The following is a 15,001-nucleotide window of genomic DNA, read 5'->3' as shown; positions in this document are numbered from 1 at the left end:
ATAGAATAGAATAGAATAGAATAGAATAGGACAATGGGAATAGAATAGAATAGAATAGAATAGACAATGGGAATAGAATAGAATAGAATAGACAATGGGAATAGAATAGAATAGAATAGAATAGAATAGAATAGAATAGAATAGAATAGAATAGAATTCTTTTTTGGCCAAGTGAGATTGGACACACAAATAATTTATCTGTGGAAGCTCTCAATACAAGTGCAAGTAAAATAAATGAAGTACAAGTGATTGTGTTTATTCATCATTCCTATACAAGGAATGATGATAAGTTTCAGAACTGAGACATTCTAAAAGATTGCATTCTGTTCCATGTGAGGGGGAAAAAGTATGTGTGCAACTAATTTTGCTTTTTTTTTTTTTCCCTACAGAATTTATGTCCACATTACCATGACTTTTTTTTTTCTAATTGAGGTTAACCCCTTCAGTTGGCAGGTGTCTATTTCTCCAAAATAAGAAATTGATTATTTAATGATTTTGCAAGTGAGGTTAGTACTAATCCCGATGCAGAGAATATAGAAAAATCACTTACTTAAAAGTCAGTTGCCATTACTTTGCTACTGTTATGTTTACACATTTTTCTTTTCTTCATTTTTATTATTGTAAGCTGCCTAGCCCTAGAACCCTCCTTATGGCGAGTTAGGCGCCAAATAAATTTAACAAATAAATAAATAGAAAAATCAGCAACTTTACTTGTATTTGTTAAAATATGTAATCCAATTGCCTTCTACTCTGAGGCAATGGTGTTTGCATGCCAGGAAAGTGGATAAACTACACATGTGACTAGTTAATAAAAAGTTCATCACTCTTTGTGTATCTGTATAATAGCATGTTCTCTAGACAGAGGGACCTCTGCTGGCACTTTTTACCTTTCTTTTTTCATTATGCTTCCTCAATTTGAAATGCTGAACAGCACACGGGAAGCAAACTAGGGATCTGTGATTTTCTATTTCCTTTTTTTTTCTTCCTGAGATATATATTAAGGCTTCTGAAACAGTTTTATCCCAGTCAGTTTAAAAGCTGGATCAATTGAAAGCTTTATTTTTCTTATTTTGCTTTTAGCGGGTAGAAGAATTCAATGTAAAATAAATATTTTGATAACTGTATAGTGATGTGATACAAGTCCCTGAAAAACAGATATAATTTTGGTGAAAAACAGACCTAATTTCGGTGGCATTTTTTGTGAAATTGCCCACAATGGAGTGTATTTTAAATGAAGCAATTAGAGGGGTGTTTTTATCTATCTATCTATCTATCTATCTATCTATCTATCTATCTGTCTGTCTGTCTGTCTGTCTGTCTGTCTGTCTGTCTGTCTGTCTGTCTGTCTGTCTGTCTGTCTGTCTGTCTGTCTATCTATCTATCTATCTATCTATCTATCTATCTATCTATCTATCTATCTATCTATCTATCTTGTTTAGAAAGATAGGAAGATAGAGATAAATATATAATCTCTAACCATTTATTGGGAATTCAGTTATTAACCTTCTAGTTAATTACTTCTCCAATCTACCGTGTTTCTCACATAATAAGGCCGGGCCTTTTTTTTTTTTGACCCCCGAAAAAACGGCTAGGACGTCTTTTCGGGGGGTGACTTAATTCTCCCCCCTTGCATCCTCAGGTGGGTGGGCGGGCAGCGACAGCTTGGATATTCGGAGACCTTCGGGTTCGGGCCACCGTTGCTTTCCCTTCTCCCTTGCTGCCGCGGCGTTTGGCGCAGCCACGTGCAGCCAGTCAGGGCTCCTCCCTGCAACCGGAACCCTGAGGAGACACTTGGCTTCAGGCGCTCCTGTCTTCGCTTTGCTTTGAAGGTAAAGCGGTATTTTTCTAAAGCCTCCCCTGCCCGAGAGGGCAGCCCAACCACGTGGGAGGCTAATCTCCGGGGCCTCTTCCGTTCCTCCCGACCTCCTACGCAGGCGCGCCTCTGACGCGCCGCTCCCTTCAGCCCAGCGAGCTCTTCCACCTCAAAGAAAGGCCAGGCGGGCGGCTGCGGAGCAGCAGCAGCGGATCTGAGCCGCCGCAGCGAACAGCCACCACCCGTAGCCCGACGCGGGAGAGAACGAGCGAGGTTAGCGCCCGCCAGCCCGGGCGAGATTTGGGAACGAGGGGCAGGAGGAGGCACGCACACACCCGCGGCTCACTTTCCCAGCTTTGCCCAGCCCTTACGGCTCTGGCGCGGCCCTGGCAGGATGAGCGGAGGGTCCGCGGCGGGGCGCTCACTGCCCGCCAGGGCCGCGCCAGAGCCGTAAGGGCTGGGCAAAGCTGGGAAAGTGAGCCGCGGGTGTGTGCATGCCTCCTCCTGCCCCTCGTTCCCAAATCTCGCCCGGGCTGGCGGGTGCTAACCTCGCTGCTCTCCCTGCGCCGGGCTACGGGTGGTGGCTGTTTCGCTGCGAGCGGCTCAGACCCGCTGCTGCTGCCCGCAGCCGCCCGCCTGGCCTTTCTTTGAGGTGGAAGAGCTCGCTGGGCTGAAGGGAGCGGGCGTCAGAGGCGCGCAGCGTAGGGAGGTCGGGAGGAACGGAAGAGGCCCCGGAGATTAGCCTCCCACGTGGTTGGGCTGCCCTCTCGGGCAGGGGAGGCTTTGTAAAATAATTCGCTTTACCTTCGAAAGCAAAGGGAAGACGGGAGCGCCTGAAGCCAAGTGTCTCCTCAGGGCTCCGGTTGCAGGGAGGAGCCCTGACTGGCTGCACATGGCTGCGCCAAACGCCGCGGCAGCAAGGGAGAAGGGGCAGCAAGGGAGAAGGGAGAAGCAACGGTGGAAGGTCTCCGATATTAAGTGCCCCACCAACGCAGGCAGCACCATATCCGGGCATGCAACAAAAGTACTTACTAACGGCAAGCCCCCCGCTCTCCCCCCCATTTCGCATGTTTAATATGGGGCTTAATTTGGGGGAGGGGCTTAATTTGATTTTATGCCAATAAAACATGGTGGGGCTTCCTATTGGTGGAGGCCGTATTGTTGGAGAAACATGGTAATAATAAACATCAAGGAAATTAATACTATTTTTGGTAAAAAAAAACAATAGTAAGAAAATAGCACTGTATATATTTCTCTAAACTTGTTTCTTAAAAAAAGAAATTGTGTCTTAGATTACATGTTCAATTTAAGTGTTTCTTAATCAGCTATTACTTGGTACTGCCTTTGTGATAGATAGATAGATAGATAGATAGATAGATAGATAGATAGATAGATAGATAGATAGATAGATAGATAGATGTTTTCTTAAGTTTTCGCGGGTACTTACATGTATGGTATTCAGCTTTGTTCGGGTATATTCCCCCGTCATTATAGTTGTGCTTTTAAAGTTGTAGCAACATTTCGGCAGAATCTCATCTGCCATCATCAGGCTTCTGTATTGTGTTCGTCTGTTTTAAAGTCAATCTCATGTCCTGTGGCTTTGAGGTGTTGGACCAGGGAAGAGGTCGCTTCTTCTTTTTTGATTGAGTCTTGTGTTCTTCAATGCGTGCACTTATTCTTCTGTTAGTTTGTCCGATGTATGTGGTGGGACAGGCGGTGCAAGGGATTTCGTATACTCCTTTGTTTTCTAAATCGATTTTGTCTTTAGGGTTTCTTAGGATGGTGGATATTTTTCTGTTTGTGCAGAATGCTGTTTTAATGTTGTGTTTTTGGAGGATCTTTCTGATTTTGTCTGTAGTGCCTTTTATTTTATTTTATTTGATTTGATTTGCCAATTGTTTACAAGATAATAAGTATAAGTGTATACATAGTTGTGAATACATGAAATGGGTACATATAAGAAAAATAAAAGAATAAGAGAAACAATAGGACAGGGACGGTAGGCACGATGGTGCGCTTATGCACGCCCCCTACTCCTCCCCCTATGGGAGGAGGGCTTTGCCATTCTCTTGTTCTCTGTCTTGGATTTTGGTTGGGGTTTCTTTTTGGATTAGGTGGGTAATCTTCTTTCTTTGGAATCCATTGGCTGTTAGTACATTAGTGAGAGTGTGTAGTTCAGTTTTTAGGTGTTGTTCATCAGCTAAGCATTTTGTTCTGGAGATGAGTGTCTCGGCTACGGAATTGATCTGTGCTGGGTGGTGGTGTGAGAGTGCGTATAGATAGCAGTTTTAAAAATACCAGAACTATCGCCAAAACTGAACACTTCAACAACAGAATAATCAGAGAAGCCATAGAGATAAAAAAACGCCCACACAGCATGAATAAACGAGATGATACCTCACGCCTACCAGCCATTTGGAAACCCACCCTCATTAACAAACGAGTACCTAACATGAAGAATGACACCAGACCCACACCCACAAGGGCCACACAAGATGCTACCACCACACTTCCACGTAGAAAGCAGACTCACACCCACACAGAAGATGAGACATGACCACGGACCAGAAGCTGTACCACAGCTGCATCACAACCCGCTTCAAACCCCTCCGACCCATACATAAAGCGAACTGACGCCCACCATGAAGATGTGGCATGATCACAAATGCGAAGCCAAACAACAGGATCACAGCTCACTAGCTCAAATCCCCCAGCAACTAAGACTAACCTGAGCACAACCAAGCCCCCACCTGAACAGAACACACCCCCAGCCAATCAGAACACAGCCAACCCCCCAACCAATGAGAACAACCCCCACCCAATCAGAACACAGCCAAGCCCCCACCCAATCAAGTCACACCCCCACTAGCAGTTAAAAGGAAGAAGCAGCTGCAAGCTCACAATACTCCGAGAAGCACAAAGCCGAAGACACAAGCCTGAAGATGATGAATGAGACTTCATCGAAACGTCGCCTAGATACTTCCAATTTTATGCGGGAGAAAAATATCCAGATACAAATACCCGCGAAAACCTCAGAAAAAAAATTACACACACACACACACACACACACACACACACACACACACAGACACACAAATTTTGCTGGCTTTAACTTGGTTACTTGAAGCACATTTAAGACACAGCGAACAGAGTCTGCATTTAATCGATTCATGCAGTGATTATTTTCAGGTTGCCGGAGAGTCCAGTGCTGCTTCCCTGCTATACACAAAGCCAGCTGTTGTTGCTTTCAGTTGCATTGATTGGTATAAACAGTGACAGCCAAAGAGGCTCGTCTCTTTCCCCCACTCGGATCACAAAAGAGCCCAAACCCCAATATCGCACCGTAAACTTTCAGTCTGGAATTCACATGGATATTTGGATATTTGCATTTGTCAGTCTGAATCCTTTACCAGCTCTAGTGAGCTCTTCCCCCCCCTCCCCCCACTTTTACATGAAGTGCATCTAGCTAGCCGGTTTGCACATGCCATGTGGAAATCATACAAGCAGTAATTTTGATGCAGATGTCTTAGAGTAACAAAAGTAGTTCACTGCATGAAAACCAAACATACAATACAGGAAACAATACGTTAATCTGTTCTGGAGCCTGAGCCTATTGTCATCCTGCAATGGAATAAAGGAGAGGGATTAATTTGAAGATGCTTGTGCATGACATATGGTAATTCTCTGCAAGAAGGAAGTGTCAGAGAGTGACCTCTAAATCTTAACATTGACCTCTGGTTGTAGAATGGTGTGTGCCATAAGGTCTGCCTGCCCTTTTTATATGATAATTTGATTCATGAAGCATTAGCGAAGCCATAAAGTTTATGGCCCGCCTTTGGACTGCCTTCTCGTTTAAAAAAAAGAAAGAAAGAAAAAAGAAAATTAAGACACACACACACCCCTCCATGATTCACAAAACGCCCACCGTAAAAACGAAAGGAGTTTTAATTCAGCCAACGCTATTTTTTTTAATTACTGTTTTTAAAGACGCGGATTGCCTGACGAGGTTAGTTTCCAAAACATTGAGTTTGCCTTCCTCTCCAGCCCATTCTGAAAAGCCCCTGTTCGAAGCTATGCTGTTTTTGAAGCGGTTATGATATGAATCACTCCTAATATCTAGTTTGTTAAAATAATAATAATTTGGTATGAAGGACATACCCTGGGGTGTCCTACTGAGATGTATGTTCTGCCAGTATGCCATGGGTTCCCACATTGCAGTCTAAGCCATCATGTGCTTTGGATGTTTGAGTGTGTTGGGTGGACTTACCAGTGTGATTTGTCAGTTATTCTTATAACTTATTTGGGCGATAGTGAAGGAAGCACAAGAAAGGATAGTTTTGAGAAAACACAGCATACGAATTAACAGAAACGGGTACTGTTTTTTTCCCCCCCCTCTTTCTTTTTGAGGTCAAGGGGTCTTTACTCTCCTCATTTGCCTGTCTTCAGTAGTTTTAAGTCTGTTTTAGGATTTATTCTACATCTAATAATTTATTTTTTTATTCAAACCCTTTGAATAGTTAGAAAACAAGCAAGTGTTGTCCATTTTGGATGAAAAGCAGTGGTGGGATTCGAAAATTTTTCCTACCAGTTCTGTGGGCATGGCAAGGGAAGGATACTGTAAAATCTCCAGTCAGAGGGTGGCATTTACCGATTCTCCGAACTACTCAAAATTTCCGCTACCGGTTCTCCAGAACTGGTCAGAACCTGCTGAATACCACCTCTAATGAAAAGTTCTCTGTAACCTATCACCTTCCTCCTTTCCCCCCAAAAAACCCCAGGTTGGAATTCTCAAAATGACTTGGGACTTCCTTGTGACCATCCCAACGGATGGCTAAGGTTAACCCATACAATTATTTGCTCCATAAGTCATTGTTAAACAAACCACGGCTTAGATCAGTCTATGGACAAATATATTTGGCACCTCTGGCAAAGGGTGTCTGCAAATCACATTCTGGGGTACCCGAGTAACCAGCTAATTTATTACTGACTAACTTTTTCTCTCCTGAATACATTTCTTAAAAGCTGATTCTTTTATAGTGTTTCAGTTAATGTAGAGATTTTGGTTTTACTCTTGTTCTTTTAATAATACTAACCAATTTTTTTTTTTTTCATTTCTGGAAATGTCTTTCTTCATTTTCCTCTTTTATTTCTTCTTTTCCTGCTCAAGTTGCTCCTGGTGTTTCTGCTAGCACGGAAGCTGATGGCTCTGGCCCTGCTCCTCCTTTACATTCCTGTTTCTTAGTAAACGAAGGTATTCTCACCACTCTTCTTTCTACTTTACCTCTCTCTTTTTTTCTTCTTCTTTCTTTCTTTTGTCTGACTTGCTCTCTGGTTGTGTTGTATGCCCCTCTCAATAGACGCATCCATTCTCCAAACAATTTAAATTCACTTAGCGACTTTTATTTAAAACTAATAAATTCATTCACTAAGCAATCTTTACTTATAACTCATACTCCATTTAGTTCATTAAAACGAATTCGTTTTCTCTGCCTTTGCGGGCTGATCCTGTCATGACAACCATGTGCAATGTTAGGTATTAGATTATAAAATGGCAGAGATTTTTAAAGTTTCAATAGAAGGGAATATTGTAAATTAAGGTTGAACTCTAGGTTTTTTTTTTGGTGCTTTTTGAGCTTGGTTGTTTTCTTACAGATATCCCATTATCCAACTAGGTAACTGAGGCACTGATGACATTGCCTATTTGGGTAATGAAACGTCTGCAAGAAAACAACCGAGTTCAGAGAGCACCTAGGACCACACATTTCAAAATTTCTTAACTCTCTTTTATGTAAGTGAAGTAAAAGGCCAGAGGATGACAGATACAATTTAGTTAATATCCTGATTGACGATGTTTTTAACAGTTTGAATTCAAACAATTTTTTTAAAGAAAATTTCTATGGTTGGTTGATGATACGGCATTGAATGGTTTTAGAAAAGCTTTGCATTTTGCAAGTCTGTTTCAGAATTACATTTAACCAATATATGCTGATTAAATAACAATTTAATGTGTGATGTTCCAACAAATAAAAACTTCACTTTGTCAGGATCAGTGGAATCAAATGGATTCCAAAAAAAATATGTATTGGTTTTAAATCATTTGTAAAACATACACTGTGCGTTTGTGTATTGGCTGGCGTGTGTATAGCTTCTAATTGTGTCTGTCTCCCAGTGGAATGGATTTCAAGGAGTACCTCCCAGAAAAGATTTGGAAGACTGAAATTGAAATAAAAACCCTGGATGCTATATGTCACCCTATAATAGTGTGTTTCAATCTTATCAATCTTAAGATGTATGGACTTCAACACCCAGAATTCCCCCAGGCAGCATGAATTCTGGGTGTTGAAGTCTACACATCTTGAGATTGATAAGGTTGAGACATATAATGTATTGACTGACTTTCAATTATTTATGTAAATTATTCAGAATATAATCATTTTAACAAATAATAAAGGTGGTTTTACAACTTAATACCTTATTATATCTTACCATGTTCTTGTCATGCCAAGAGCAATTTAATTAAGTTATTGTTAGATCCAAGCTTTTCTCTAATCGGCAGCAGCAGTCCAGTCTCCCTCTAGGGGTAGTTACAGAATCTGCCATGTAGTGGAGCTAAATGGACACCCTTACAGTTCAGGGGTGACATATCTCAGTTTTATTAGGATAAACGAGTTTTCTCTGAAACCTCTTGATTCTAAGCCAGGGGTCTCAGATTTAGATGATTCCAAGCACTGCATGAGGAATAGTTTATTTAAACTTAACAATTAAATGTCGATCTATAATCTGGAGCCCTACAAAAGTTGCACAGTTGTAACTCCCAACAGCCCAAGTCTGGCCAAGTGATATACCATCAGAAGAGCAGATGGTCTACTGTAGACAGAAGTTTTTCAAACAGAAGCTTCAGGGTTTTTTTTTTCAGAACAATCACAGAATTGCTCTCTCTTCTCCCCCCCCCCAGCCTTTTACAACCATGGTTGATGCAGCTCATTCTCTCCTTAGCTCTGATGGCCCCAAAGAAACTCTTCCTAGGTTTTTCCTCGAAGGAACCTTATTGCCCTCTCAAAATCGCCAAAATCACCAAGTTACATCAGGATCCCTTTAACAATGACATGGGTCAAGGCTGAGAAAAGGTTGCTTGTCTTCCTTCCTTCCTTCCTTCCTTCCTTCCTTCCTTCCTTCCTTCCTTCCTCCCTCCCTCCTCCCTCCCTCCCTCCCTCCCTCCTCCCTGTCCTTCCTTCTCTCATCCCTCCATGTCCTTCCTTCCTTCCTTCCTTCCTCCCTCCCTTCCTCCCTCCCTGTCCTTCCTTCTCTCCTCCCTCCCTTCCTTCTTCCTCCCTCCCTGTCCTTCCTTCTCTCATCCTCCCTTTTCCCTCTGTGTCCTTCCTTCCTCCCTCCCTCCCTGTCCTTCCTTCCTACCTCCCTCCCTCCTGTCCTTCCTCCCCTCCCTCCCTTCCTCCCTGTCCTTCCATCTCTCCTCCCTCCCTCCCTGTCCTTCCTTCTCTCCTCCCTCCCTCCTTGTCTTTCCTTCCTCCCTCCCTTCCTCCCACCTTTCTCAGACTTTCTTTTCTCCCTTTTCAATCTTTTCAGTCTTTCACAGATGCCCCCTTCCCTCATACCCAAGTTGTGAACATGTGAAGGAGGGGAATCCTTTGCTTCTCCCCTGACTCCTCTCAAAGGAGTAGGTAGAGGTTAACCAAACAGAGGCATATAGTGCAAGGGCCTCAGGACTCATACTCATAGAAACACAACACTAGCAACCAAGTCCCCGGGACAATGCCACAACATGGCCTCACCTTGCACCTCCCCTTGTGGTGAAACCTGCTGTGTTGCTTCTGCTTCTTTTGACTAGTGATAACTGCAGCTCCTGAAACAGAAGGATGGCAGCGGTGACTTATTCCTTTCTCCTTCCGTGGAGATTCTCAATCATCCAGGTCATGGTTGTCCCAAATTGAGTAAGCTTCTTACATGAGAAGCGAAACATTTTCAAGGGAAAAAAAAACCCCCAAATCCAGTTGCCTTTTAGGAAAGCACCTTTGGAACTCTCTTTCCTTCCTTTGCCATCCAGACCTTCTCCAGTTGGGGCACCCAGTCAGAGATCCAGCGACAATTTAACTCACCCTTCAGATATCTTCTGAAGTTGGCTTCTCTGAGCTGAGTGGGAAAATTGCATCTGCCTTCGTGTTTATACTCCTTGTCAACCTGATCCTATCTTTTCTTGGACTGAAAAGTTGCTGGAGTTTCAGTTTTACAAAATTATGAATAAAAATAGACAATACAACATCTAGACTCTTGTATATTGGCACAGCAATAAATTTATTGTGAAATCAATTCCTTTTAAAAAATAATGGATTGGTGTCTATGATAACCAGCGCTGAACTTACACTTTTAATGGTTTATTTAAACATTGAATGTAGCAGTATATGTCTTTATCTTATAGATTTAATAGCTAGTGTATAGTTATACTTTGGATTGTTTAATTTCTATTACATATTGCCTCCGATCCTGCTCATAAATTTCCACTAAATAGATTTATATTACGGCCTAGTTTATTTATTTGTTATTACGGTTCATCGCAGTCAGCCAGATGTTTAGACTGGATTTGGCATTTTTATCCAGCTATTAATTATTATTTTATACTTTCTTTTTTATCTTTACATAAGTTAAGACAGGTACATGCCTAATATTCCTGCCAACCACAATAGCAACCTTTTCAGGATACTGAAAAAACTGTTTTCTTATCTTTTATTACATTTCAGACTTATAAAAAAGGAATGTTTAAAGGAATTTTAGAGACGGAAGAAAAAGTGGAGAATTACCAGCGGAAGGAAATAGTTATGAATGTTCTCTCCATGTCCCCATTTATAGTTGTTGCCATACTATCCCTTGTTATTTTTAAGCAGCAAACCCAGTTCAAATATTTAAATACCCTGTCCCAATACCCTATACCAGGGATGCCCAACCTTGGCAACTTTAAGACCTCTGGACTTCAACTCCCAGAATTCCTCAGCCAGCTATGCTAGATGAGGCATTTTGAGTGTTGAAGTCCATAAGTCTAAAAGTTGCCAAGGTTGCACACCCCTGCCAATAGAATTAACAGTTGGTTTCTTTGGGTGAGGGGAAGAGAAAGTGGACGCATTCATTTACAAGTTCTCAAAATTAATCAGGAATTACTGATGGATTATATTTTATAATGATTTTCTATTTCAACTCTTCAAAAACTCCACTAAACAAAAAGTGGTTTAACATTATTTGTTTATTTATTTCATTTCTCAGCAAATGATCTCTCTCTCTCTCTCTCTCTCTCTCTCTCTCTCTCACACACACACACACACACACACACACACACACACACACACACACAGAAAGAGAGAGAGAGATATGAGAATGAGAATGTAATGGTTATAGTTTTCATTTTTTAATATTTGTATTCATAGTTTCTTTGAGCTGCAGAACCTTTTCTCAGGTGGAAGTGCATCTTTTGGATCTAAGTTCAATCTTTTTATAGCAGTGGCATATGAGATTAGATTTTGACAGGGCTACAGATCCCAATCTCCAGTAGGAATGGGGTAAAGAGAATGGAAAAAATAAAGCAGTATTCTGTTGATCGTCTTCACATACTGCATTATCTCAACACTACGATAAAAAGTAGGTTAAAAACATATTGCAAATGTACAATTTTGGAAAGATGATTATTAACAATAATTTGTTTTTTGAGTGAAATTGGAAGTTGCTTTTTCTGAAAAGGTTATATTCTAAAATTCAGATGAGGTAAGTAGCAATTATTCATACCAGGTAAGGAGGGAAGCAAAAATACCCTAATAAAAGTGAATAACAGTGCGTTATAGTTAATATGTATTTCAATTAACTGATTGCCTAAAATGATTAGAAAGATTACTATGTATTCCCTTATGGTGATATATTGCTTTTAGCTTTCTCACTTAGTGTAACTTCAGCCTTATTTATTCTGAAAAGTATTTCTTGTATTCAGACAATCCATTGCAAGTTCTGGATAGAGAAATGTTCTTATGGTTGCTAGTAAATATAGCAGTTTTCCACTACCTCTGCTATTGTGATTGTTGTGTTTTTGCCTGTGTCTTAACAGGATGGAGTCAGCTTGCTGCTATGCATTGTGTTATGCTACCTGACCTGTTGGGCCTGGATCAATTTAGACCACCTCTCCTTGAAATGTTGGCTCGTAGATGGCAAGATCGATGCTTGGAGGTACAGTTTTTTATTGAAGATGGCAGTTAGGGAAAAATGAATCTCTTGGCCAGCACAGGGAATACTATTTTTACACTGGATATATTGTTCCAAGAAAAGGGTACTATAATTCTGGTTTAAAGGTTGGATTTATATATATGGTATATGCAATTCAATTTGCAGGTCAGTTTTGTAAAATGGAGAGTTAACATCCCTGTGTGGCAATCGTATATTCTGGTTAAATGGGAAAATAGACTTCAGAGAAGAAGGCACAGTGGATTTTTTTTCCCAGCCACTAGATGTCACCGTTGTTCCATCAAAATATGTGGAAGTTTTAGTCATAAAATGAAAGGTCCTGTTTCCATCAACTACACACAGCTTCCAGTATTTGAATTAAACCACAGCTAGTTTACTGTTCATGCATCAGCAGTTCAATAACTGCTGCAAATTTATTTTTAATACTTTTCAATACTATGCTTAATTTTAAAAGTAAGATGGAAGGAGGCACGTCTATAGAGAACGGAACACTTTAATATCACTGTGCAGGAAATTGGCCTGATTGTACATCCATGAAATGTTGCATTTAAGGGTCACTGATGCTCTCTGAGTTTGATCGTTTTCTTGCAGATGTTTCATTATTCAAATTAGGTAGCGTCATCAGTTTGCACTGATGACGTTAGCTAGTTTGGTAATGAAATGTCTGCAAAAAAACAACCAAGCTCAGAAGAGCACCAAGGATCCCTCGTTTCAACCCTGGGTTAAAAATATTATCTTCTATGTGGCTTTTAATTCAGATTTTTCCCCCCCTCTCAGAAATATTTTAAAATTTGAAATATTTTAAAATTATTTAAGCACCTAATAGTGACAGAGAGAAATTAGATAAATAGATAGATAGATAGATAGATAGATAGATAGATAGATAGATAGATAGATAGATAGATAGATAGATAGATAGATAGATAGATAGATAGATAGATAGATAGATAGATAGATAGATAGATAGATAGGATTCGCATTTGTTAAGAAGGATTTGGCTGTTTTCAAAAGCTAGATGTGGTTTTAACAAAGCAAAAGACATTCTATTTTAGGCCAGTTTCTAGGGTGAAAGTGCTGAGTAACTTCTCTAGCTGGCAAATGGAGTTGGCGTCCCCTATTTTTGATCAATGACTATCTGGCCTTGACATTACATCTGTGCTGTTATGGCAAAAAGAAGAAAGGGGAAAAGTGTTGATTGTGCAGCTTTAAAAGAAATATATGAGGAGCCAATCTGTGACATTTACAGTAGGGGGTTGAGTTGGCGTCTCAGCTTAATTGAAAAACTATTGCTGACGTTGTATAGTGATGGTGAAATCCAGGTCTGTGCGGAGTAGGAAATTTGTCTCTCTGTCTCAACATATCAGAGAAACTGGCTTGGGAGAGTAACTGCTGGAACCTTTGGGAATCCTTCAGCAAAAGCCGATCTCAATGTAAATAAGTAGACCTGATTATTCAAAAAAAAACCTCAAAACCTTTTGGTTACGCCTGCCATCATGTCCCGTGGATAAAATGGCAGCATATATTTTTGCTATTTTTGCTATATATATTTTTTTGCTATTTAAAAAAGTATTTTTGCTAATTAAAAAAGTGTTGGCGTTCTGTGTCAATGTGGTTCTTTCCTCAGCGTCAACAGCATTGGGGAAGTAGAAAAATGTCCTATTCCTTCAATGCTCAATTTTACAAAGAATCTTTTTATATTATGTATCTTGTCAAATACAGCACAGGTTGCTGTCAGGTTAGTTGATAATTATTTTTTTGTTAGAGCCGTGGTGGCGCAGTGGTTAGAATGCAGTATTGCAGGCTGACGCTGCCGCAGTTCAATCCTGACTGGCTCAAAGTTGACTCAGTCTTCCATCTTTCTGAGATCAGTAAAATGAGGAGACAGATTGTTGGGGCAATATGCTGACTCTGTAAACGTCTTAGACACAGAATGGGACAGCTTGCCGCAGCCAATTCACCGCAGCCAACTCAGCATGACCAACTCGCTGCAGAACAATTTAACAATTCAATTTAATTATTTAAAATAAATAAAAATGTATTTTTTTTTTAATTTTGTCTGCTAGGAATACATTTTATGTTCCAAGGATGTGAACTTATCTTTCATTGGTATTAAGTGACTTGAGTACAATGCTTTGCTAGAAAACAAATTAGTAAAATAGCTGATTATTCTGTGGAAAAGGCTATTATTAAACTGCATAGAAAACAGACAGGGAGGGGGGGGGGAATGAGCAAGAAAATGCCACAAGTTACTTCATTCTTAAGACACAAAAACAGGCTCCAGTCTCAGCGATGTTAAAATCGTATTTTAATTTTGGCCATTCATATTTCGTTCTGTCCTTCCTTTTGCATCCTTTCTTTAATGTTTCTATCACACCATTTCTTCGATAGTGTAACTCTTGCCCTGCAGTAAGTTGCCTCATGGCAAGTTGGTCATGGAAAGTTGTCCTGTGGAGAGTTGGCTATGGTGAGTTGGCCATGGCCAGTTGGCCACGGCGAATTTCATAGACCCACTTAAAGAGGGCCATAAAGCACTATGGAGCGGTATATAAGTCCAAGTGTTATTGCTATTGGAGGAGAGCTTTGTCTACAAAAAAAAAAAAGAATCTAATAATACCTTTTTCACCCCACCAATGTCCTTAAAAGGCAAGAAAAGCTCATAAAAGCTTATACTTTACACACCGGGAAAAGTGCTACTAGACCCCCTCTGATAAGTTACTATTAATGTTTATTGCACCTTTTTTCTACAATTATTCCAGTGCTTTAATTGAACCAATGCCCTGTTCTGTTTGGATTTTCAGGTAAGAGAAGCTGCACAAGCCTTACTATTAGCAGAGCTGAGGAGAATTGAACAGGCGGGCAGGAAGGAAGCCATTGATACCTGGGCTCCTTATTTACCTCAGTATATGGACAGTGTTATATCACGTGAGCATTTTCTGCATTTGCTTGTTAGTTGCT

The 15,001-nt window shown here is 40.6% G+C and overlaps 1 protein-coding gene across 5 annotated transcripts in view; it reads left to right on the top strand.

Moving 5' to 3' along the window:
• The window catches only part of WDR7 (WD repeat domain 7), a 265,074-nt gene that overhangs the window by 63,865 nt on the left and 186,208 nt on the right, over positions 1-15,001 (top strand). For 3 of the 5 annotated variants that reach the window (XM_087958594.1, XM_087958593.1, XM_087958592.1), the window contains exons 17-18: positions 11,913-12,031; positions 14,845-14,968. In XM_087958594.1, the coding sequence (XP_087814720.1) occupies positions 11,913-12,031; positions 14,845-14,968 (243 nt within the window). Of the gene's footprint in view, positions 1-6,980; positions 7,065-11,912; positions 12,032-14,844; positions 14,969-15,001 lie in introns of all 5 variants that reach the window. The other 2 variants (XM_087958591.1, XM_087958590.1) reach the window with 1 other exon arrangement.

The sequence above is a fragment of the Notechis scutatus genome, chromosome 2 (assembly GCF_049901735.1).
Source record: "Notechis scutatus isolate UNSWTSFEM ecotype Mainland chromosome 2, rNotScu1.2, whole genome shotgun sequence".
NCBI lineage: Eukaryota > Metazoa > Chordata > Lepidosauria > Squamata > Elapidae > Notechis > Notechis scutatus.
The sequence above is the reverse complement of the archived record's forward strand: the minus strand, read 5'-3'. Positions and strand labels throughout refer to the sequence as shown.